The sequence below is a fragment of the Mixophyes fleayi genome, chromosome 2 (assembly GCF_038048845.1).
Source record: "Mixophyes fleayi isolate aMixFle1 chromosome 2, aMixFle1.hap1, whole genome shotgun sequence".
Lineage (NCBI taxonomy): Eukaryota > Metazoa > Chordata > Amphibia > Anura > Limnodynastidae > Mixophyes > Mixophyes fleayi.
Window position 1 is genome coordinate 153,995,761 of NC_134403.1, and position 26,819 is coordinate 154,022,579.

Sequence of the window (26,819 nt, forward strand, 5' to 3'; positions counted from 1 at the left end):
TATGAAAAACTTGCTGTTAACATATTTGTAATTCACCTGATTGAGCTAGAGTTGGGCAAGGTCTCATTCTAAACCTCTTTTTATGGACTTTCATATGATATACAACACCACAGTATGTTTCAATAAAAATAGAATTTTCAAAATCAAAATTTTTAATTTCTCAGAAAGCCATATTTTTTAATTTTTTCAAAAATTCAAAAATGGTTCATACTGTTGTTAATAAATACCTAAAGTTTTATTCTGGGATCATTTGCTACAAGAGCTTTCACTTTGGACCGTTTGTTAAAATAATGAAAATGGGAACTATCTAGGCCTGTTCATTACTTTTATTTTATCTCCTTAAACAAACCCTTTGATGTATATTATGTATAATGACAATTGTTGACTTGTCCTAATCCAGTTATAAAGTAAGTGATCTGATGCTTTTCTGCTACAGTAACATGACACAGGGCCACTTGTAAGGTCCCTAAAAATAAAAAGTTGCCCATTGCAGTGTTAGATTTAAGTTTGTGTTTCTAAAGGTGCTGCTAAATAACACGCAGATGCAATGCATACAAATATACCATTATAAGGGTTCCTATACATTGATGTCAAGGAACAGTGGACGGCTTTAATCATGGAGATTAAACTCTCTGATGAATGCAATGAATGGATTGAAAAATGGAACAAACAACGCTCACTGTGCGTTACCATATAGGTCATTCTGTATGGTTACATACGTCCATGCTGTGGTCACTGCATGGTGAACACAGATTGACTCAGGAAGAGGGGATATAGAGCCCCGATGTAAGTGTGTATGTACCCTAAGGGGGGTATTCAATTGTCGGCAGGATTGCCGAAAATCCTGCGGTCCGTGCATGATTACCGATATTACAGTAATCGTGCGCAGAAAACATGTAATACGGTAATTTACTCGCTGGATTTCAGCACGAAGCTCCCTGAGCCGCGAGCTGAAATCCAGCTACAAATTACCGTATTCCATGTATTAGTTTTTCCGCGGCGGGATTTTCGGCGATCCCGCCGACAATTGAATATGCCCCTAAGTGTGCTTTTAAGACTTTACTCCACACCACATTTACATAGGTCAGCATATTGTGTTCTTTACACAATAAAAAAAGCAAAACTGATACAAGTGTTAAAACTCATATGTGGTGATTTCACAAAACAATTAGGTGCTTTATTTTTTATCAGCCACTTGCAGGATGCAAACCAATCACCTTTACAATACAGGAATTTAGATGCATTAAAGTACCAGTATGATTTTTTTTTTTTTTTTCAACCAAGTATTCTTCTCAATTTTTTCATGTATTTTGTTCTAACAAAAAACAAAAACAAAACAAAAACATTAAAAATATTACCTTAAAAAATATGCAGTGCACAGCATTTTAAATCTGCCTTCACTTTCATAAGCAGGATCATTGATAACAATGTGCAAATAACACAGCTATTTTGACTCTGGCATTTTATTTTAATTGAAGTCAAGTGGGTCCATTGAGGGCACAAAGTACCTTCTGTGCTGTAAACATCAAGCATTTTTCACAACATGGGAAGCTCCACAGCAGGGTGGGGTAAAGAGAGAGGGACATATACGGACAGTGAGGAAAAGAAACACAAATGTGTGTTTACACACACACACACAATACAGGGCTGGACAAGTCCACTTATTGTGAATAATCACGATTAAGCGAACAGATAAATAATGCTGTCCTATACACAGAAGATTGGGTGGACTATATAGTTTTTACTCTTGACTGGTGATAAATATATATATTAGTGTATACATTTCAAAGAGCGCACCAAAGTAAATCAGTATTTGGCATAGGAGCCGTGAAACTTTACTGAATAATCATATAGGATAGCCACATTTAATGTGCCTAACAGCTTTTAGGAATCACTTCAATAGGAATACCGCTGAATACATGCACTATTATATCCATCTTCTTGCTTGTTATATATTAGAATTGTGACCATAAACAGTAGTTTGATGATAGAGCTTGCTGGGCACAACACAAACAAAAAACATCCGATAATGTTATCTAAAAAGGTAAGGCTAAAACCTCCATATTTCACCAGCAACATTTTATAACAGCATTTTTCATTTCGTATGGACTTAATTACCCTGAAGAAAGCAGCAATTACTTCTCTCTGAATATGCTTCATAAGATCATTTTATACTACAACACCTGCTCCCCACCAAAAAGTCTTCATTCAGTAGGATACGTCTGAGAAGCAGAAAAGAATATTTTTGTTCATTTTAAACTGTCTTCCACTTCATAAACCCAAATAATTGGTCGGTAAAACTGTGACCACTCCTGCCCCTCCACAACATCTGTCTTCTGGAGAAGAAACCAAATGACCAGCATTTTGAAACCTCCATCATTCAGGCACAAACTTGAAGAGAGGGTTTTTTTGTAGATCACCAACAGGGCTGTCCTGTCATTGATTAGTCTCATTTGTGACCAACACATTTCCTTCTGCAGCACTGGAGTTAGGCTCAGCTTGCGGATACATTTGAGTTGAGTAAGGTCCCTTACTTTCTCTTGCATGCTAGATAGTATCTGTATAAAAACCGAGCATAGTGAGGCAGCTGGCAGTGAACTCAGGTGAACCGAGGCATCTCACACTGCTCACATCGGTTTAGTGCCGGGTGATTGAGAAAAGTACAACTATTGCAGTTCCACGGAGACCCTTCAAAATCTTCATCTCTTGCTGGTCTCTGGCCGGATCTGTGCCGAGGAGCTGGAAAACACAGATTTGGTGGATTTTAATGGTAGGCTAACTGCTGTATTACATTTGCAAACATCACCATAACAAGAGCTTGCAACTTCGGAATTTAAAGGTGGTTTTATATCAGCTTTGGTAACAATGTATGTCTATTTTAGTAATTGCCAAAAGGGCCAGGCTAAAACCAAAAAGCTTTAGTAAATGAGTAACTTCTGCCAGCCCAACAATATATAGCTTGCAAAATGCTCACATCATGGTAGGCATGCACACTGGGCGTTGGGCACACGTGAAAAGAAATTAATTTAGAATATTTCTGCAGGAGCATAGCTTTTATTTTACTAGCAAGCACAGTTTATGTATATTATAGTAATCAATATTAAGTTGAATGAGCAAAATAGAAGTCTCCAAAAAAATAAACTAATGAGCACAAAATACTAAAGGCTTGAACTGAAATCCAACAGAACCACATACTAAACAAAAGTTGGTTTGGGTTCTCAACCTGTCTCACACTGAATGCGATTTCAGGTAATCTGCAAATTGATACTTTCTATAGTATGTGTTTAAAAACCACATGTGATACACGAACAAAAAAAACGCAGACTAATAAATCCCGGCTTATTTAGTACATTCTATAAAATGACAGCTAGAATCCGATTAGCTACTATAAGCAACATCTCCACTTTTCAAACCCGCAGCTTGATACGTTTACTCCTAGGTCTTATAAAGTGGACATGGCCAGCAGTTTTGGCAAATCTAACTTTCAGGGTTCACACATGTGCTAGAAAATGGATAAACCCATGACACACAATGGAGCTTTCGATGCATTTTTCATGTTGTGTTTTACCAATAAAATCTGGGGTGTGGTATGCTTTAAAAATTTAAATGCAGTATTACAATTTTAGTGTGCAATGGTGTGAATGACATAAATGACTGTGTGCTTTTCTTACATTTATTAATGAATGCAAAGTACATTGAAAGCACTGAATTCCTGTAATAGCTGCTCTAACGCCACCTTATTTAAAGTAGATGTTGTAACAGATCTCCTACAGTTTGCAGAGGTTGCAAACATTTTCAGGAGCATCCAGAACATTAATCTACCATTAAGTGGGATGGTCTCAGTGTAAATAAGGCTGGAGTCACATGCGCTTTTCACTTCACATATAAAGCACAGTATGTAATCTCTCCAAACTGAAATCATTCATTCTCTTCCACAAGTATAACGGAAAGGGGGGAGCAAGAGCGTTTTAAACGCTTGAGTGGTTTTTAACAGTGTTCAATGCTCTCAATAAAAAATGCTGTTCAATCGAAGTACATTACGTCCGAGCAGACCCCGTTACACAAAGTGTTTTAAGAGCTTCATATACGATGTTGGATTATAAAAGCACTGCAGTTTTCAGATGTGATCAAAAGACTATAAAATAAGGCATGAGCGCTATGGAACCTAGAAATATTATAGTTTTACAATTGTCTTTGTAACACCACACATGAATGAATCATGAATACCCGCATATAAGACAGCCAACTTAATGTAGACATGTAAATAGGTCAATTTATTAGAAGCTAAACAATTCATATGACTACATATGCATTTATATATGTCTGTCCAGATGTCATTATATATTTCCTGTTCAAATATCTATTTACTGTGCAGTATAAATGATACGTCCTCTCATGATTTATTCTTATTAATGTTAGAATTGTATAGTAGCAAAGTACAATTGTTTATACATTGTATAATTTTGTACTAGATCATATGCACAAGGTAACAAAATTATGTTTTGTTAGTGTTGAACTATACATTGCAGAAAGCAGTTTTAGCAATGTGCCTCATCTTGTTCCTTGTTAACTGTAATTTCCTCTCATACAGTCGCATTTTAGCATTTGGTATGATCTGACTGAAGTGTTAAATTACAGCAGTTAACCTTATTTTATGCACTTTTCAGATTTTAAAAACAAAAATTATCCTTAAATTAGTGTGGGGGAAAGGGGGCAATCAAACAAACAAGCAAAACAAATAAATACAAATAACAGAAAGAAGTAAAAACCTGTACAAGTAATGGCTACTTTTTTCACCCAAAAGGTGGAATTGCTATTTAAGACACTCTGCAGAACAGGAAGAGGTGGTCCCAAGGGTACGGATGGGGCACAGCTAGTGAATTATCTATGAATTTGAAGTACTGCACATGTTAATTCAGAAACAAATGCTCCATAGAACAGTTTTGTAGGAATGAGCACATTAATACCCACCAATATCCGCCGCACCGGGGTTCGGGATGTCAGGAGGCTCAGCTTTTACTTTTGAGGTCACACTTATTCTTCTGGCCTTTCTTTCTCCTGACGAAGAATCGGAGGACTCTGACCAAAACATAAAAATGCAAATTATATGTTCACATAATCCCACATTTTATTTAACTTTTTTAAATTATTATAAATATTTAGATTCATGAAACCATGGAACACGTGTAGTTCATTCTGCCTGAAGAAAGTGTTTTCATACAACTGAGCAAACTTGCTTGTTGACAATAGAAAACAATATTGTCATGTTGTTGGCAGATACAACAAATGTGTAATAGTAGAATACCAGTGACATTTTATTAATGAACACTCCAATCTTTATGTTTTAGATGTTGGGACAAGCACACATTAGGGGAGTGCTGTGTGGCTCCGGATTTGTGCAAGGTTACAGAATCTCTCCGATGAGCATAATTTTTAATAGCTTTTTTGAACAACTTGCTTAAAACATTTTTCATCCACACTAGTGGCTTATTGGGCAATTGTGTCCCATTGGCTACAGAAATACCATCCCACTAAAATGCATAATATAATTTGTCAAAAATCACTATTCTCTTTGCCAGGTTTCCTTGCAATTTGGGACCAGTGTAGTTATGCTCAATAAGAAATACCTATTTGTATGGTTTGGTTGTGTTCCTTCCACTCTCCAACAAATGTTACTTACGTGCATTACCTCCCCTACATCATTTCTTTGAATATAAAAATAGGTGGAGATTTTTATATTCCAAGCAAAAAAATGGATTGCACGGAGACATAATAATACAACTGTATAATCTGTATTGTAGGCCAACTGTGGTATGAAATCAACAGATAAGGATTACAGCAGTTAAGAAGGACTATGGTACTAAAACAAATACTGGCCCATTGGTCCCATATTGAAGTGATGAATAGAGGGCATTGTGTCATGTCATAATGTGCAAATATTTTCCTGATACAATATATTTAATGTGTATTGCCTTTAAATGTAAGTATCTAGGGCCTTGAGGACTACAGCCGGTGAAATAACGTCAGTTACCTTTTTTACATGTGTTGGGAGGCACAGCAGGACCAGGAGCTATGTTATCGTAGAAGTTGCTCATTGCTTTCACATCAAGCTTCCCCACCCCTATGGAAACAAACACTGAGATTTCAGATTTGGAAATCAATGCTTACAACAAGAATAGAAAATGTAAATTTAGAATGTTATGCTCTGTATTTTATGGAAACTACAAATAGTAGGTTGGTGTAATGTTAATTACATAAAACAAAAAAATAATAATAACGATTTGTGATATCAATGCAATTGATCAAAAATGATAGTTATGTGCTGTAGGAGAGAGTGGAAATAAAATGAAAAGTATTTAAACCCCAAATTACTCAACATTTGTCCTCATTGTGCAGGTCTTAAGACGGAGAAGCCTTGTTGAGGAAACACCATTACCCCCTTACTAACAAGTCAAGTCATTGTTAGCTAGTGTCAGGAGAGCTTGCACAGCTGACACTACTGTATGATAATGCAGAGGGGGTAAGGTGGGGGGAGTGGAACGAACACTGCAGGACTCCTATGATGGTGGGGAGGAGTGGGGTTTAAATAAATGATCATTTTTGTTTACTCATTTTAAGGTGCGTTTGCTAGACCTTTAATGGTCATATTTTAAATAAAACTATTTCAAATATATTTTATAATGTGTTATATGGAAATTAAAAATGGAATAAACAATAAAATGTATTAATAAATAAATATAAAAATGCTATTGGTGAAATATTCATAGTTTTCCTTTAGTGACTAAACTTCTTCATAGATAACAATGCAACAAAATGCAAATGGATAAAGGCATCTTAAAAAGAATATGCCATGTAACAAACATTATACACTTTTCTGATAAAGTTATATTTAACAAAATAACATTCAATTCACATAATTAAAATCCTACTTTAGCAAAACTGTTCTTTAAGAACACACCGGCACTCATACATAGAGAAGTCACCCTGTTCCAAACTACCTTTTGTAATTCTAAAAGAAATCCTTGTTGTGAAATAGACTCAGGTTATGCACGTTTAAAATCCAGCAATAAGTAAAAGTGTTAATCATCCAGCCAAAGAAACGCAGGCAAGTGGACAATTTATTATCACAAGAATTGCAGACTTTCAGCTGAAGGGCTTCTGAAACCATTACCTGCTGCGCACCAAATACAGGTTGTGTTTAATGTAGGATGTACGAAGTTTAATGTGAGGCCAGTTGATCTTAATGAACACTTAAGATTAGAATTTTGCAATTCACTTGCAAATTAATTTCCTTAGTCTCAACTTAACATAAAGCAGTTTTGTAATCATTCACCAAATACACTATTAAAAGTATTTTGATTGCATTTGTGTACACCATGGTTGGTGATATGTGTCAAAAATATAGAAACAGAATAATACTGTGGTGATGTAGATTATATGGCATTTTGTAACAAGAAATACAATAATTTACATTTTTACCACAGTCAACATTCCTCATAACAATAATAAGGTACAGAAGAACTTGAAAGTTGTGTAAATGTGTACCCATAAGCCATGACCCAAAACAGCTTCATCATGCAGCAAGATGCTTTTATCAAATCTCAAGAAATGGAATAAAACCCAAGACAGATGCTGTGTTCATAGAGTGTATCAGCACTTGTGTTACAAAAACTTAGCGCCAACATTAATGGCTACTTGCAAACAAATACAGCATGTAAGTGTCAGGGTTTGTGGGTCTCAAACAAGGGGGTTGTGTCCCTGCGTCACTAGCCTTGCAGTGAAATAAAGAGAGAAAAGAAAATCCTAGTATAAAGTGAACACAAAGAAGTACAATAGGAGAATATGTAATTTTATACAAAATTTATTGAAGCACATCAAAATCTATAAACACAGGACAACCCCCACGAGGTCCCAGGTTGGAGCTACAAAATGTCTGTAAATAGGATATAAAGTAGTATATAACGGTAAAGTATCTATGTGGTTAAATAAATAAAATAGAATTTCCCACAAAGAGCAACAAGAAGATGGATATGAAATGGACATAAATGAATAAATGCAGGTAGTGGACAAAGAACAAATTGAAACACCAATATAAAGTCACTTAATAGGGCGTTGGACCACCATATGAGGCCACTACAGCCAGTATGGGCAGTAGCAGTAAATACATCAATGTCTGGAACTAGGCAGTATGGATGGAGCACCATTATTTCAGAAGTCACTAAGCTGATTGATGGTGGTAGCTTTTTTCCAGAGTAACCAATAAATGATCATGCTCATCAAACCACTGGGTGACAAAATATGCTCTGTTAACAGGAGCACTCCATCCAGGAAAGAAACATAGGGGTATATTTACTAAACTGCGAGTTTGAAAAAGTGGAGATGTTGCCTATAGCAACCAATCATATTCTAGCTGTCATTTTGTAGAAAGCAATAGATAAATGATACTTAAAATCTGATTGGTTGCTATAGGCAACACCTTCACTTTTTCAAACCCGCAGTTTAGTAAATATACCCCTATGTTTCTTTCCTGGATGGAGTGCTCCTGTTAACAGAGCATATTTTGTCACCCAGTGGTTTGATGAGCATGATCATTTATGGGTTACTCTGGAAAAAAGCTACCACCATCAATCAGCTTAGTGACTTCTGAAATAATGGTGCTCCATCCATACTGCCTAGTTCCAGACATTGATGTATTTACTGCTACTGCCCATACTGGCTGTAGTGGCCTCATATGGTGGTCCAACGCCCTATTAAGTGACTTTATATTGGTGTTTCAATTTGTTCTTTGTTCATGGAGTGAAAATGATCACCCCAAACTATTAGGTAACAAATAGCATTGATCTGTTTTTTTAGGGAAGGACTGAACCCAAACAATGCCAGGAATGTGCCCCACAAATAATGGAACAATTCACTGTTTGAAACAAGCACTCAGGGCTGTAGAGTGGTTAAGGTGAGCGCCACATGCGCACTCATGCATTTGCCAAGAACATGGCGACGAATGATTAATCTGACCATATCGCCTTACTCCACGGCTTGGTAGACCACGTCTGTGCACGCTGCATAATTAAACTTGCAAACATTCATTTCCAAGTGTGAAGAGCGGTTTATATGCATGTAACCAGACTACGAAATTTTGAGTTCTCATCAAGCCGTATTTAATAAAAAATGGCTGCTCACACCACAGGCTGAATTTCTGTGAATTGAATTAGAGTTGCTTGCCCGATTTGTCTTATTTCAGTTTAATGCAAGGACCACACTCCTGGAGTGTGCACTTCTGCTCACTGTTGCCACTTGGTAAAGTTTTTTGCCTCAGAGTTCCTTTCAGGCATCACTGTAGACATCACTGCTCAAGAAACATTAGCAAATTGAGCCACCTTGGTCACTGAAGAGTCTGCCAAGTGCCCACCAATCACCCTCCTTCAGTCACTGAGGTCTCCTCTTGCAAGCATGATAGTCATAATAACAGGCATCTATGGCAGTCTACCATTTACACACACACTAATATATATATATATATATATATATATATATATATATATATATATATATATATATATATATATATATATATATATATATATATATATATATATATATAACCCTGATCATGCTGCGACGTTGTTTGCTTAATTAATGGATGAGCTCACACTAGTGTGGAAGACCTGGCTTCCCCAGGTGCTTACATTTTTTTGTCAACTACCTGTATATCAAATTTATAAAAGTTTATATAATTAGTCAATATAAAATGTAAGAACCTAACCCACAATAACAAATTAACAATATACTATGTGATAATCCCTTAACTGTGAATGAAAAGTAGTGTGTTTATTTAAATGCATTCCTGCATTAGTTTTAATCATTCTTAATCTTTCATCCATTGATTGTTCTGTATTTATAGATTTGCATGTACATTAATACAGTTTTTCTAATAGGATTGTACATTTCTATCCTAAATACTTTTTGGGATGTGCAGTTTTTATTTAATGCGTTGCATTCCTTTATTGTGTCCGTTTTTCTTTTTTTTTTTACTTTGACACTTTTGTGCTCCCCATATAACAAATAAGAAGTGCCTACCATTTATTGTCTTTTAGCATTAAGGACATCAATTACAATGCATGTGATAAAACGTGGCTGCTAGTCAGACTATCACGGACACAAAGAAAACAACAAAAGAATAAATGTTGACATAAAAAAAAAAGAAAAAAAAGATCTGCTTATGTACACAATTAATCATCCATAGACGACAATGTTTAAGTCTACAGATTTTTATTAAGCCATTGCTTGAAAAGCGTCCATGTGGACAGAAACGTTGCCATGTTCTCACCTATACTGCTCACACAAGTAAACATTCTCACAACTGTCCCAATCTCTACTTTAAGCCACACTTACATCTCTAATTTCAGATGTGCCCTTTCCTCACAAGATTATACAGTCTTATGATTCTCGCTAGGTCATAAATGGTCTCGTTATAAACGGTCTCCATATCCTGCTTTTAATCTAGTTTAGCTTGTATGTTCCTGCTTTACGTATGCTATGTTTTCCCCTACTGGCTGGGGTTGCGGAGCACTATGGCGTCATACAAATCCATGCCAAGTCCAATTATATAATTACATTTTAATAACATAGGAGTCTTCATGGCAGCGAGCACCACAGAGAGATGTTCGCTGGCCACAAATGCTGCGATGCAGTGTCAAGCTGTAGGCGCACTATCCAATTTGGCCACAAACATGGGTGTACACGAGGTACAACAAAGGCCAAGCAGCTGGATCATTTCTGTTGCAACGCGTATGTAAGGGCTAGTGCCAATAAAGAAGGATAATCTTTACATTAAATTGTGTGATAAAACTTATTTATTATGCAAAAGATTAATATTTATATCCAAAATAAGAGTTCATATGTCGCCATCTAAACAATTAAAAGCCATTTTTTGGACATGACCAATTTGCACTTTAAGTGAAAACACCTAAACAGTTTTAACATGTACTAGTCACCTGAGCACAATGGAGGCAACCATTCTCTAAAGTGAACCTATATTTGTGGAATATCAAATCACTTGAAATTGATGACACTATTGAGGCATTAAGCAATGGAGACACTTTCAATCTGCCGTTGAAAATAGATGCTCCCTACCCATATGCTCCAACATTATGCACTGATGAGAAACATGGGAAACTGCAAGTGAGGAAAAAAAGAAGATACAAATCTAAGGTCTGTTTTTGCACAGACAGGTGTCAATTACAAAAACCTTCCATAGAGATCAATATTCATGACATGCAGTCCTTTCTGCATGTCTTCCATGTGTATGAGCAAATTGGCAAGGATGTCACTATAGTGGAAAATGGCCATATAAACAAATAGCACTTTAGAATTTCATGGAAATGATAAGTTATGGTTAAAAAAAAGTAATGAACATAATATAAGCATTGAAAAGGACCTTCTTATAGTAAAATGTTTCATATCTCCACCAATTACTCTGATTTGTATTTGTCAACGTTATTAATTGCTGTTAAATGTTCAATGCCATGTAAGATCTTCAATCTCTACCTCTTGACTGAAGCAGGTCAACTTCTTTCAGTGTACAATCTATATTTATTTGGAGCTGCCTATTTAGGCTCCTCAATCTGGTCATCTCTTCTGGCTGAGAAGACAGATAAAAATGAAAAAATGCAGCAACAAAAGTTAAATTACAGGACCTCTACAAATGAATCATATGTAGTTACTTACTAGAAAAGGATTATGATCAACTTTCATATATTTACTATCAAATCGTTTAAGAAACCTATAATAACTGAAAAGAAAGGATTTGCTGTGCATACAGGAAGCGATCTACTGGCACAATATGCTCAGTTATTGTGCTGATTTATTTTATTCCTGATTTCTGCCCATCTCTAGTTAATTGAGAGAGCACCAATAGGCAATGCTGTCTGTAAACTGAAAATACAAAACATTATACTGCTATAAAGACTTTACTTTCGTTATATGTGTTTTGGGAGTTTTATGCAAGGGGAAAACAGGACAGTTCGGGATTTTTACTCTTACTTTAGTGTAATTCAGACATAGATGGAAAGAGTGAATGAGACCTAGCAGGTAACTTACAGTTGGAATTGATGTTGTACAGTTCACTCTTCTGAGACGTCTTTGCATCAGATCATGTTCCATTCCATTTACTTCTGCCTTCAGCTTCTCCAGCCCCTCTTTTTCAAACGTAAGCTCTTTTGCAAGTCTTTCCATTCTTGCACGCTGGTGCAGTAGTAAGGCTAGAAATAATGTATTTATTCAAGGATGGCACTGTAATCTACACGCCATTGCAAAAAAAAGGAATTGTGATCTTCATTTACAAAGCTTTAAATTGGCTACTGCTTTAAACATTTGACAGAAAGAAAGAGAGAGTGAAGTGAACATGGTCAAACATGCCATAATTCTAGCTAAACCTTTTTAGACACTAAAAATATGATTTCCTATCACTCAATATCATCATGTATCAGTGTACAGTAATATTAAGGAGAACAAGGCGTATTGTGCAGCAAAAATCATTTTGTCAAAGCGTTCACTTTGTAGGAGAGCCAATATAAAAACACGATTATTGAAACTTTGTTTAATATTAACTTTAATCTATCAATATATTTCAACAGAAGAAAAACTAGTTTTAAACAGGTATATTATAAATTGCCTCCTTTCAGCATTATGCAATACCTTCTTATAGCCTACAGGTGTCACTTCTGGTACCGCTGTTCATGAAGATCTTTTAGTCCCCGACTAAATCCCAACAAAGGCAATAGAGCAGACTACCCACAGAAAGACATTATACTTAAAATGATAAGTATAAGATATGCTTTAAAATTAAAAAAGTCTTGCCACAAACTTAAGAATAAAGGCTCTAAACATATAGCATCCATTGTTCAGTTTTCACCTGCTGAGACCAGTATCTGAGCAATGCTTGATGAATGTCCGACTCCCTTTGACAATCTGATTAAACCTATTTGAATTTGCTGAAATGCACTTTCACTTCTTCACTGTGCACATCTATGTCTATGCAAGCAGAAACCAGTAGCATTTTCTACAACTTTCAATACAATAAGCAACAAAGACATTTGTTTCAAAGAAACTGCAATAATACATACCTTTTAAATCCAATTAAGATACTCCTTTCTTACATAATGTAAATCATATTTATTTTCAGTATGTGCATACTTGCATTACAAGCATAATCCCACATGGATTATGGATTAAGCAGAGTACATACTTCTGACTCATAGGAAACATTTCACAGTAGAGATACACTACACAAACACCATAGAAACATTAAGGCCAGTACTGCTTGTTGTGCCAATATGAATTAGAACCATTACTACTATGGTTTGGTTTTTATTTTTACATGCTTTGTGACATTTCCAAAGCAACAATCACATTTCTCAGCTGGTGTACATTCTTGTTTTTCAGTTTAGAATCTGAACTCCTTTATTTAAAAGGAATAAAATACTATTTGGTAAGCAAGCACAATTCTAGTGTTGTAATACTTTGTTTCAGAAATACTTAGCTATACACATATAGGTTATAGAGAAAATAAAAAAACAGTCATTAATTTCTGCACATTTGATTAAAAAGATTTAAAGATACAGAATACAACACAAAATTATCAGGTTTTTTTTGTAACACACAATCAGGAAGAACACAACCGCTAATTTATATTAAATAATAGATTGCAGAACCCCCTAAAATGAAGTACCTTGGGTATACGCGTAATCATCCGAGCCCGAACTGGAACTTCGATGGAATTTGTGAACACCCTTCTCCACACCTGATATTGGCATCAATGAAATAGGTTGTATGGGTTCTGGAGCTCCAGGATGCTGCTCTTGGTCCACAATATTTAAAAGATTTTCAGTAGGGGCCCGTGCAACAGTAATTTTAAAAACTGTTGGGTTAGATGGGGACATCAATACACGAGGAGATGGGGATGGAGAGCCAGGGTTGGCCTGTGGTTGTGTGTATGTTATATATAATGGGTTAACACCATATGGAGTCTTTGGCTGGCCAGGTATCACCCTTGAAGGAGAACCTGACCGTGCATTTGAGGCATATGCAGAATGCTGACTCCGTTGGGAAGATTGATTATTTATTGGTGAAGGACTTCTATTCATAGCAGTTCCTGGTCTTTGTGGCGATTCAACTGTAATTTCTATCTTGTTCATAGAAGCCTTGCTCATGCTAGATCCATAGGGAAGATAGGATACAGAATGGCTGCTTGGCTTTGGATAAGGGGGTGGAGCTTGCTGATAAGTATGAGGTGAAGCTGTTGAGGGACTGGGTTGCATAAACACATGAGAAGTCTGGTGGCTTAGTTGATTAGGCTGTACTTGATGCTGTGGTGAGCTATAAGGAGAAGTGCACTGAGATGCAGGAGGGGAACGAAAAGCAGACTGTGGAAGCTGAGGCTGCTTTGGAGAATATGGTGGAGGTTGGTAACTTGGAGGATATACAGGAAGGGGACAAGGATTATAGCCAGTGAGTGGAACTGGAGAAGATTGAGGCCAAGGTGGGTTCTGTGGGGTCTGCCTGCCGGGAGAATTTTGTGATGACTGTCTAATGTAAATAGAATTTGGAGTCCCATAGGGATTGCCCTGAACTTGAGGAAGAATCTGTAATGCTCGCGGCACATTGTGAGGAGAAGGTATATTTTGTGACACTGTTACAGTTATAGGACTTGCACTATAGCGAGGTATGTGCATATACGTTGGCAGAGAAGCTTGCATAGCTGATGTGTTAACACCTTGCTGCTGAAGGGGCTGTGGTGGTGGAGTTGGCGAATTTCGACTCTGGTCATTCAAGAAAAATGGATTGTAATTCTGTGGCACAACTGCAGGCGCAGAATGGGGCTCTTGAACCAAACATATAAGCTTGCCAGACGCGTGCTGTGGATCGATGTGACCATCACTTGAGCTATGAACTAGGGGTCGTCCATTCATCTGTGTTCCTTCTCCTCCCTGGAAATTGGTGCCTGGATGGATACCAAGGTTAATGTGCAAAAGATTACTGTTTGCTCTACTGTCCTCTGGGTTGTGACCCTCCATATAAAGGTACTTGCAGCTTTCTTGGGTCAGAGCTCTGCAGCAAGCCTCGATGTTACTATTGTTCTTCAATAAAAAAAAAACAAAAAAAACCAGCAAAATTAGAAGTGCCGAATAAATAGCCTGTGTTTTTTTATTATTTTTTTCAAAAGTATGCAATCCTGAAATGCATGCATTGCAAACGTAATCCCAAATGGGTTAAAATAATGCAAATATAATAGATTTATTTGGATGCAGATAACGATAAATTGATACTAGTGAAATCAAGCAAGTTCTTATTCATAAAGGCAGCAGGGCAACTAGGTCAGTATGTGCTGCAAGATATTGGTGCACAATGTACATTTCTATTGGGCAGTCTAAGTGCAGGTGAAAAAGATATGTCTCCTAACAGGCATATATGCGTGTTTATGCAGGTGTGCATTAGCTGCGCTTGCACAAATGTGCCTTCAATGTACTTGGAGAATGTTAGAACGCCCTTCATTCCCCTGCCCCACCTCTAGAGGCGCAGGTGGGCGTAAGTGCCAGAAACACAGAAGTCTGCATAGGTGCATGTGCGAGCACCCACATGCGCAGAAAGCTTTAAGTAACATATGCTACGCAAACTGGTGTATGTCCAACTCTGCATCAACTCCGTGATCTACTTTCTATAGCAATAATTTTACCACCCAGATCCAAAAAAACGGCTCTGTATTCTCTCCCTGCAACCACTTTTATAAGATACAATTGTAGAAAAGAAAAAAGTGGCAAACCACAATTTGTTAACTTTGCAAGTCTCATCCCATAGGTTAATTAGTTCTGATCTATTCACATTTCTTTCTATTCCAAAGTATGGGAGGCCATTTATGTGCCTACAGCACCTCAGTTGTCTTTTCTAGGCTACTTCTACTTAATTGCCGTTTCTTCTTCTATTCATGGTACTGTAGTAACTTGTCTTTATGTATGAATTAGCTACAAGTAAGATGCTAGTCTGAATAATAATTAGTGACACAAGGTTCTTCTTATGCCAGATTAGAATAGACCCATGACATAAATGTTACACTATGCAGCATCACCCTGAATTAGACCGTCATGTGGAATGACATTAGAATTCCCGGATAGTGGAACAAGTGTGATATTACATCAACTGATGTGTTCTCCATATTAAAATAAATATATTATTGTACAATGTACAGATCAGAGGAACGCAGGAAATTTAATATATACTTTTTAAAAGTAAAAAAAGTAAAAGTAAAAGACTCATTGGGCAGCACGGTGGCTTAGTGGTTAGTACTTCTGCCTCACAGCACTGGGGTCATGAGTTTGATTCCCGACCATGGCCTTATCTATGTGGAGTTTGTATGTTTTCCCCGTGTTTAAGTGGGTTTCCTCCGGGTGCTCCAGTTTCCTCCCACATTCCAAAAACATACTAGTAAGTTAATTGGCTTCTATCAAATTGACCCTAGTCTGTCTGTGTTTGTGTATGTTAGGGAATTTAGATTGTAAGCTCCTATGGGGCAGGGACTGATGTGAGTGAGTTCTCTGTACAACGCTGCGGAATTAGTAGCGCTATATATATGTTGATGATGAAAACATAAAATATTGCAAGCAGACTTCCATTTCCCAAATACCCCTATAAATGTTTCTGTAATTGCTACTCGGCACAGCTAAATATTTATTTTTAAGTATAAACACTGTTCAGTGATAGCTTTGTCTCTAACATTCATAAGCAGCAACACTCGGTAAAATATGATGCACACTATGCTGCAAATTTGAGACGCCTTAACAAATTTACTTCTAACGCTCTGTTAAAGCGAGGACAAAATACAAGGTTTGTGCCTGCCCTTTAGCAAATGTTTGTTTCTCCCAATGCTAGTGTGCACAAACCCTTAAGTGCCACCCCATGCACTAGCTTTCGCTTTCATGTGTTACATATACACAGCTCAGTGAAGTGGAGTAATAATATGTGGTTACCTATACATACAGAACAATATTATTTATAACTTAATATTGGAAAGATAGATGGATGTACCAATGAGTTAATACAAGTATCAATAAGACTAAAGCACACCTATTGTCTAAGACAATGGGTTGGTGCTGGGAAAGGCTGATCTGGTGGAGGGGAGAGAGGGAAGCTCCCTATGTTGCTGAGGAGACAGAGCAAGTTGAGACAGCATTTATAATATAGATCTAAACAACAGCAACAGCAGCAGTATTGGCTGGAGCTCTGGAGAGCTACCCCTCAATGAGACAGCCCATAGTAACAGATCTAATTGTCCGAGTGGCTAATAGTAAGGAAAGTCCTGATAGCAGCGTTCATTGTTGTTTACAGCGCAGCCTATTCTTCACAGTCATCATCAATTTATATACCAGCAACAAATTGATTCAGTTCAGTAATAAAGGACGTGAAGTGAATTTTCACAGAGAAAAATGTTAAAAGTCCAAGGCTATACCATGTCATCATTCTTATTTGGATGCCAGTCTGTGACCTTGCTAATACAATTATTTGGTTACATATATAATTTTCAATATTTGATGTTACAATAGCAAAACAAGAACCCATGAAAATACAGTGGGATACTGGCCCCCGTGGAATGTGATATATGGCCTGAGGTCCCTGATGCACCCAGGATTCACATAGCCTATATCATGCGAGTGAGCGGGGCTTGTATTTTGTGCACATGCAATCACCCAGAACGATAATAACAGATCTACTAACAAATCAGAAAAAGTTATACTTAATATGTTACAAGACTGCTGAACTCCAGATACGTTCAGATGTGAACCATGAATGCAAAATACATAGTTAGAGTGGTGACCCGATGTTCCACTGAAGCTCATTTAAAAAGTAAATTATTACCATCCCACTCCACTACAGACAACTGAAGCTCCTACATCTTTAGGACAATATCCTGATGGCATCTCATACAGGTCAAAAAGCTGACACTACATTCATTTGAGTTGCTGCGACACCGCTGTCCCGGTGTATGAATCCACACAGTGCATTTCTGAAAAGAAAGTCTGCCAAGCTGTCAGTCACTGTCTGCCTGTTTAATTAGGGAAGCCCTCTCTCCTAACACGCTGCAGTAGGATGAAAGAGCATGGTTTACATATTTAGTTAAGTACGAACACTCCAGTTATTTCATATATGTTATTCAGTGCAGTAATATAGAACCTTTGTTATATTAATGTCAAATGCACTAGCAAAAAAAAATAAAAGCCACACTGAAAAGTATTGCACAATTACAAATAATATAAAAAAACAAACCACTCAATAATAGGTTATAATATACATTGTATCAACATTCACAATGTATCACTCTTAATATCACATCACTAAGACCATGTTTCTAAAGCAAGATCCAACAATAGCACAACAATGTGAAAAAGGCTACCGTTATCAAAAATATGTATTTGAATACCTGTACTAGACACTAGTCACTGTAATTTTCAATGTATTATTTTTTTAAGGAGATGCACAATAGAAAAGGCAAACGCTAACAGACTGCAACATAAACGAAAATGTATTTTATGGAGATGAAGTAAGAGGAAAGGCATCAGCAAAAAAAATAAATTAAAAATACACTTTTGTAGGACTTTCGTTGTTGATTTCATGCAATTAGTGTAACCACATAAATACAGTGAGCACAGAAAGGTGCTACAACTGTTTATAGGGATAACTTGTATGTAGTTTATTGAAATATCTCCTGGCCAGTAACTTTTCGCATTTGTGATTTTAAGGCCACTCATGGTCAGGACACGCAAATAGGCTTGTCTACATACTGTACTATATCCTCCTCCTGAAGAGAAAAGACTCTTCAGATTCAGCACACTCAGATACCATTAGATACACTGTCAGAGAATATCTAACCAAGCATGCAAGTTAGACAGGCACATGTATTACCAATAGACCCAATTAGTCTTCTAAATAAATTACTGTACAAAATGACAGAATTCACACATGTATCATGAAAATTATTTTTTTAATGCTTATAGCCTATTAAAGATCCTCATGTTGACAACACTTATGCCCCCCTTTGTTGTGGTCAGTCACCCCTCCATGCACTTACATGAATGAAGCTGCACGTCCGACAGTGCTGACCAGAGGAAGAGGACAGAGCAAATTTAACCCAACGTGGCTGTTCAAGCTAAAGGAGAGGAGGGATGTGCAGTGAATGCGGCAATATACACACCAATCAATACTTTCTTCCACACAGTTTCACTGTCAGTGCTGACAACAGTCTCCTGTCAACACTGCCAGTGTGTGGTAGCAACCTCGTGGGGGGGCCCCAACAAAAAGTCATACTGGAGGGTATGCCTAGATAGTAGAGTATGCCCAAAAGTGGACAAGCCAGATACTATACAAAATACAAAGGCTCTGTGACAACTTCCATCACACTAGCACATACCTGCATCATGCACTGAGACACCACTTCCAGTGGAATCTCAGGGTAGCGTTGTTGAAGATCATTTAATACCTGGATATCAAGCTGCTGACTATGTGCCATCTTCTGTGCCATCACTGGATTGATGCTGGACTAAGATGGGATAGACTGGGACTCAAAATGCCCACCAGTGGTTATGGTCTTCAGACCCTTCTGGCATTTTCTGCGAAAATTACAAAGATAAAAAAAAAAGTACATGATCAGTCACAATTAGACCATTTTCAACAGATGTTCAGTTTATTATGATGTTCGTAAAATATTCTAATATTCTGGCACCCCTGACCTCCTCCTATGGATGGATCCCCCCTGGTATATCACACTGGCTAGAGCTGCTGGGTAGCGGGCACAGCGGCGATACCGGAAAACTGGGTCCAAATCTCAGAACAGCCGGGAATGGATTAGAGTTGGGTCTAATATGTAGGTCACAGGGATAGACAAATTTCCAAGCAGGTCTTTGAAGCAAGTGATGTTTATTTGCTCACCCTGGTTGAAGGCACCAGTGAACAGGTCAGATGAAACAAGAACAATTTTCAATACAAAACAGTGCTTTTTAAACAGTTTTGGACACAGGGTATGCCAGCCCCCTGATGTCTGAGCTGTTTTTAGAATCAGGATGCAATTTGTTTACCTAAACATGGATTTACATGTAATGCAAATCCATTTACACTTATCTGTGATATCCTAAAACTTGCTGTAATTTCCTGCATCTTGTTTTAGACACAGGAAATCTAACACCAAGTCTAATTAAACGTTCCTGTGTTTTCAGGTGCTGGACCCTCACACATTAAAAGGTCTGATTAACATGGGTCCTTTCTTCAGACAGTTGCAGAATACACATTCCCAAATAAAAGTTACAAAACCCCAAACAAGTAATTTCCCTACCAAACTACACAAAAGACTTCCTCAACAAAGGTTTATTGCGTTGGGTATGTACCTCAGAAATAATGCATTTCCTCTAGCAAAGTTAAATAAATAAAAAAAAATTGTTGCCCAGGTCTCAGAAATAAAGATATTTCCTTTACCAAAATATACACAATATCAAAAATAAGTACATTTACAATTATTATAAGTAAGCGCCCTGCGCTATTTCCTTTAAATAAATTTATACCATAAGTTATTTATAAGTGTTCCAGTCACACAGATATATAGGACACTACTGTATAAAATGAAAATGAGAACCCAATGTCTCAATAGAACTAGAATGAATGATAACAAACCTTACAAATATAATACAATTCAACAATAGACATCTGATTAAGAGAGAGAAACGAGGTACACTAAAAGTAGGTAATTTTGCATAGGTTTGGTCCTCCAATTAATCAAGCTAAATCTCCCATTGCTCTTCTGGCGAAGGATACTTTAAGCATCTCACCGAGTGCATGACAGACAGTGGATGACTGAGGCTGCTCTGATTTACCTTGGGATGCCCCTAATTATTAGTCTCAAGAAGCGAGTTTACGATGGGGTGCCTTTATGCAATTTTAATGACCATAATATAGATTGGTTCTAGCTGTTATAAGGGTCCATATTTATAACTTGCTTTTAATAGTTGCATTGTTAATATAAATAAATGATAATTGTTTTTATGACTATTAACAATTCAATTACAGATGATTTTGTATAACTAACATATTTAGACACTCATCATGTCAGTTTTATATTTTGAAATACGATGTAACAGCACTTATGAGTTTTTCTTTGGCTCAAAGCGGAAAAGAGATTTTAACCCTATTTGTGGCGCTCTTTATGTGAAAACACATTGCTTGACCAAGGTTCTGAGATCCTTCAATTAAACACACCGTAAGAATTTTAACAAAGCTTTAAAAAAAACCTGTAAACAAAGGTTACAGGTCTGTAAATTCACAACATTGTAAAAAAAATGATTAGAATTAGCTCATATCCGGTGAGTCAGTGCAAAAGCAACATTATTTATTGAACAATTATTCATTAACCTTCATAAAAAAAACATAATAGTGTGCTCCAGAAAAAGACAATAAACAATGCAAATCGCAATCAAATATATACATTCAAGTTGAGAGGAGATGTTAGTGTATATAATTGTAGTATCCCCACTTGTTATCACCATAAAGTCAGTGCATAAAGCGATGTCAATTGACTTATTTAATTTATTTGTCACGTAAAAGGATCTGGTAATATGTCCCACAAGAAATAGTTGTCTTCTTTTCTGGAGCACTATTTTATACAGATTTTTGTGAAAGTTTATGAATAATTGTTCAATAAATAATGTTAATTTTAGCCAAACTCACCGCATATATGAAATAATTCTAATCGTTTTGTTTTTTTGTACAAGGTTGTGAATCTACCGTGATTTTCTTTGTCTGACGTTTGGCTACTTCATTTGTATATTTAATGTCAGTTATTAATTTCTCGAGGAATCATGTATTTAAAAAAAACTATTTAACATATTTTAGAAACATATCTAAATTTGTTCTTCTAACAAATATTCTATTAATTTTCTTGAAAATGTGACTATTGGCACTTTCCCACTGGTGTTTTACCTTCTACAAGGCAGTGCTATGCAATCTTCCACATATTAATAAATGCAAATAACAGACAAAAACACAATTGCTATTTAATGTACTACATGATCAAATGTGTGTTTCGATGCAGCTCCTTTTTTCTGCAGATACCTGTGTAAACAGAACACGTGTATTACCATATGGATCAATGCCAACTAAGGCTACAAAATATTTTCTGCAGTTTCGTCACTGTGTTTCCCATTCAAACATGCTTGTGTAAAATGAGCACTAAATCACAATTGAAGAGTCATTTTTATTTTGTAATTGGAGTTTTACTCCATTTAAGGTTACAGTGAGTTTAACTACACAAAAATGAAAGTTTCTATTAACTCTTAAGGGAATTATAGGTCTTTTACATTGGTAAGTAAATCTATATGAATGACATTCTATAACATGATCATATGCTGACTAGTAGCTGTAATATGGAGTTCTTTAATAGTGAGAAACACTGATATTTAAGCAGTGAGTTAATGAATTGTACCTATCTGAGATGCTCTGAGAAAGCAGCTATCCAAGGAATAGTATATTTTTCTGTTACTTAAGCAACATATACTTAGCTTGTGTGAACATTAGCTTGATAGTAAAGAAAATGTAGGAGTCCATATTCATAACAACAGTACTTTGTGTTCTAGGCTGACCCCTCTCAAACAGCAGCTGTTATACGTGATAAAATGGACATTTCAAGACGTCTGAATTACAGCGCTGTTCCCAATCTCTTTCTGATCAGGTGTTCCCTTATGCCTTAATAGCCCCTTGAATCAGAAAATTATACTTTATCTAATATTTAAACAGCTAGTTAAAATTGTAGTCGACAATGGTCTGAACACCTCCGTGTATTTAATATTTGTCTCCTCTACTTGTCGTGTGAACTATTAGCCAAACATCACAATGGTCAGAGCAGCTGAAGGCGAGTGTGCTGAGGATCACTTCTCTAACCTGTACCCAATTTAATAACAATTTAGCCTTAATGTGTAGTACTAAATGGCTAATAAACAAGGGTGTTGAAAAACCTACTCTAGATAAGAGACAGAAGCAACTTCATTAAAGCTTCCCTGATGCATATAGTGTATATCTATCAAATGTTCCCTTAGAATTCAATTGTATTTTGTCAACACAGTTGCAAAGTTAACGTTGGTCAGAAACTGTGTGTACAGGTCCATCCACTTATATTATATCTGCGACAAACACCATCAAACTGCAATTAATACATATTAAGAAAATGAATGGCTGCTGTACATGACCCAATTCTAGTCATTTGAAATATGCTCAGTATGAATATTACTGACTTATCTCTTTATCACTTGAACTTTTCCTCTATATATTTCCCTGGCTGAAATGGTGCCACTCTATTTGTAGAATAAGGAATGTGTTACTTGTTTGAGGTTTCCTAGTTAGAGTGGAGACACATTCCATTACACTGTAAAAAGCCTTCTGAAATATAAGATGTGGGCAGAGGAACAGGAGGGCTTAAAGGGACAAAGTGATCTCAAGGCAGTAACAGATCAAATGGTATTCTTAGAATATATTTCAGCAAAGTGTGCACAGACTGATTTAATGTACTGTTATGATACTTAGAATTTCACTTCCTGTAGCATGCATATATATATATATATATATATATATATATATATATATATATATATATATATATATACACATATACATATACACACACACACACACACACACACACACACACACACACAAACATACATACACATACATAAATAGCGTAGAGGGCAAACCATGATGTACCCAAAATGATGGAAGATACAGAGAGGAGGTGTCTCCAGTATAGAGACAAAGAATGAAAGAGTGGTTTGGTAGGTATAATGAGAATGAGAACCACAATAGGATAGTGTCCTGAAGACTTAGGCAATGCAGTGTTTGTATGAGAAGTGAGTGGTTGAAAGTGTCAAACGAGACAGTGAGATCAAAATGGATTCAAACAAAGTAGCTGCCTTTACATTAAGCATTTTAAAATTTTACAATTACATTAAGTGAAGTGTTGGTGTGACAGGGAGGCAAAACATTATATCAGCATGCAGAAAGAGGGCGTGAAAAATCTGCATAATATATACATTATTGAAGGAACAGGTGAGATAACTAGTACAGTGTGTGGGAAGGAGGAGTCTACCCTACCTCTGTATCTGCTCCAAGCCTGGTGTTGTGGGTGTAATGGAGATCACCATGGGAAAGGGCTGTAGATGAGGGAAAAAAGTTAATACTGACCTGGCTGCCAAAGTATCTGTAAGTTCAGATCAATAGCTGCAATATTGCTGTACTGACCCAATATGTCAAGTTAATTGGGCAATCAGGATTAATATTGTTCATGTGTGATAAACCTGCAGCAATAACATAGTTTGGAAGTACGGCTAAGCTGGCAATTGATGTTTATAAATAATTAGGAGCATCGTATGACAACTGGTGGAGTGTCATGTTCACAAGGAATGAAAACATTATAGTTAGCAACTATATCCAATATATAATTTCCTCTGATGGAGGTACAATTAGGCAAAGACAATTTTTAAGGTTATCAACCTAGTCTTACAAACTGTATTGCCAAGGTGCAGAAAGGTGTTGCAGCATTTAAATTTCCCTCCCTTTTTGAAACCAGATTATGGGATGTTAATTGTATGCACAATTTTGCTACAATTAGAGGCATAGGTCAGGCTAGCAAATTAAGTACTGGAGCATTGTGAATTGCTGGTAGCACAGGAGGTTTGGCAGTTTTTTCGACATACCACTATGCTGCCACGGATGCAGGAAAAAAAGAAAGTTGGGACTGGAAAAGGGGTACTAAAGTCCATCCACCTACACAGTATTTTTCAGTTAAGATTAAATTATATCCATAATTCATAAAAAGCATGGCCCAACTAAAAATAATTTTCAATAAATAATACAATACAGAAAGAAAATAAGAAACAGCTTGTATGAGCACCTATTTTGATGACTTATTATATCCTTAGACCTAGTTAGCTGTCAATCTCAGACTGTATAAGCCCAAATCGACAAATACTTCAAAATGCAATCCATCTCAGTAAACAGAATAGAGGATAGACCACATCTGACTTTTGTGACAAAGTCCCTGGATTAATGTTAAATCACAGAGATATTTGTCCCAGGTCTCCTGTCTTATATATGCTAACAGCAGGGATATTGTTTAGCTCTGTGGGGAAAAGCTTCCCAGAGTATATTTTACAGCAGACTAATTAAGAGTTGCACCTGTGTGGGGTCTGTAAAAGGTTGCAGCCCTGATCACTCTGTCTCAGACCTGGGGAGGAGGCGGCTGGTTGTCTCAAAGAAACCTGCTAAGGGTGAGCAAATAACTTTTGTTTGGCGTTTGAGGCTTGAACACAAGGTCTCAGACTTGAGAGAGGGCCTCTAAGGGATGTTTAAATAGTGCTGGACAGGCAAGGCTTTTGTTTGTGTTGTGTTTATTTTCAGATGCTCAGTAAAACTGACTGAGGTCAGTTGTACCAGAAACCCTGCATTTTCGTGATTTATTGCTGCTGTTCAAAGCCATCTATCCCAGGTGATTGTACATATTTCCCTGATTATGTCACACTATGTATGTGCTCACTTCCAACCACACTAATGGTGCCATATCAGACCTCGCTGTCCAGTCGTGTGATCTTTCAGATTTAGCCACAAATGTGGAAGGCAAGATAGGACAGAGACTCAACTTCTCATTCTAATTTATACTTAAGTTGGCTGTTTGGACTGATCCCACAGCTCAACTCGACTGACAGGTGACAAGATCAATATCCAACTTGTACATGCATCCTGATTACACAAATAAAGTTAATTGTGATGGTGTCCTAAACAGTTTTCTCGTTACTGCACATATTTTACCCTATACTGCTTCCTTCACCTCCATAATAAAACTAGTTTTATCCACTGGACAGAAAGCCTTGTGTGGTGGAAACGCAGCATTTTAAATAAACATAGGGATTACCCTTACTGATGTGTTCTCAAGTTAACCCTGATGAATAACTGCAAGCTGGTACATCCATACTAACGTAATAGTAAAATAGTCAAGAAATACAACATCAGAAACATCAAAGCTTACAGGCGAAACGTACGTCGGGAAGGTGACATCATCTCTGATGTCACACCCGGAAGTAACCACCACCACGGACATATAGTCCGTTTTGGGTTTCCTAGCTTTCCCTGCTTCTGATATTACCGTTCTCATGATAGCAACGCTGTATAATCTCTAATACAGGTTTTAACTCATTCATGTAAAGTAATAATTAAGAGAGATCTCATGCATACGAACCCAGCGCATCTTACTGGCAGGGGGTATATTACAACCCACTGAGTGTGCGCTCTGAGATCAGATACATTTAAATAAGATTCTTATGCAAAGCACAATACTCCTGAAAGGCTGTTATATATGATTATTCTATAGTGTGTTACTCATAAATCCTGTATGAGTCTATTCGCAGTAGCGCACAGACATCACATATTAGGTGAACAATCGAACTGCTACTGTTACTTCTTAGATCTCTATGACACAACATGAATATTAACCTGTTGAGACATTAGTCTATCGCCACATTGTATACTGTGCAGCAGAGCTCCATGCAGTCTTGATAAAGGATTGAGAGATTATCACATGTCTAAATCTCTCATATTATTCTCCTTTCAGCTTGCGAATCTATACCAGACCATTATCAGGGACGCTAGGACAGGTGCTCACTATTAATCTGCACTGATTTAGAGCATCTCCATATGTATACCAAATTGGAGAATAATATATATATCTCACTTTATGATCATATAGC

The 26,819-nt window shown here is 36.8% G+C and overlaps 1 protein-coding gene across 5 annotated transcripts in view; it reads right to left on the minus strand.

Moving 5' to 3' along the window:
* Nucleotides 1-1,135: 1,135 nt before the first annotated feature.
* TAB3 (TGF-beta activated kinase 1 (MAP3K7) binding protein 3) overlaps nt 1,136-26,819 on the minus strand; it is a 39,439-nt gene continuing 13,755 nt past the window's right edge. Inside the window, exons 2-9 of one of the 5 annotated variants that reach the window (XM_075200289.1) lie at nt 24,172-24,230; nt 19,454-19,652; nt 13,727-15,134; nt 12,097-12,257; nt 11,545-11,638; nt 6,032-6,121; nt 4,972-5,079; nt 1,136-2,739 (exon numbers count right to left, since the gene is read on the minus strand). In XM_075200289.1, coding sequence (XP_075056390.1) covers nt 2,600-2,739; nt 4,972-5,079; nt 6,032-6,121; nt 11,545-11,638; nt 12,097-12,257; nt 13,727-15,134; nt 19,454-19,564 — 2,112 coding nt within the window. In that variant the 5' untranslated portion in view covers nt 19,565-19,652; nt 24,172-24,230 and the 3' untranslated portion in view covers nt 1,136-2,599. Of the gene's footprint in view, nt 2,740-4,971; nt 5,080-6,031; nt 6,122-11,544; nt 11,639-12,096; nt 12,258-13,726; nt 15,135-19,453; nt 19,653-24,171; nt 24,231-26,819 lie in introns of those variants that run through there. The other 4 variants (XM_075200290.1, XM_075200288.1, XM_075200291.1 and 1 more) reach the window with 4 other exon arrangements.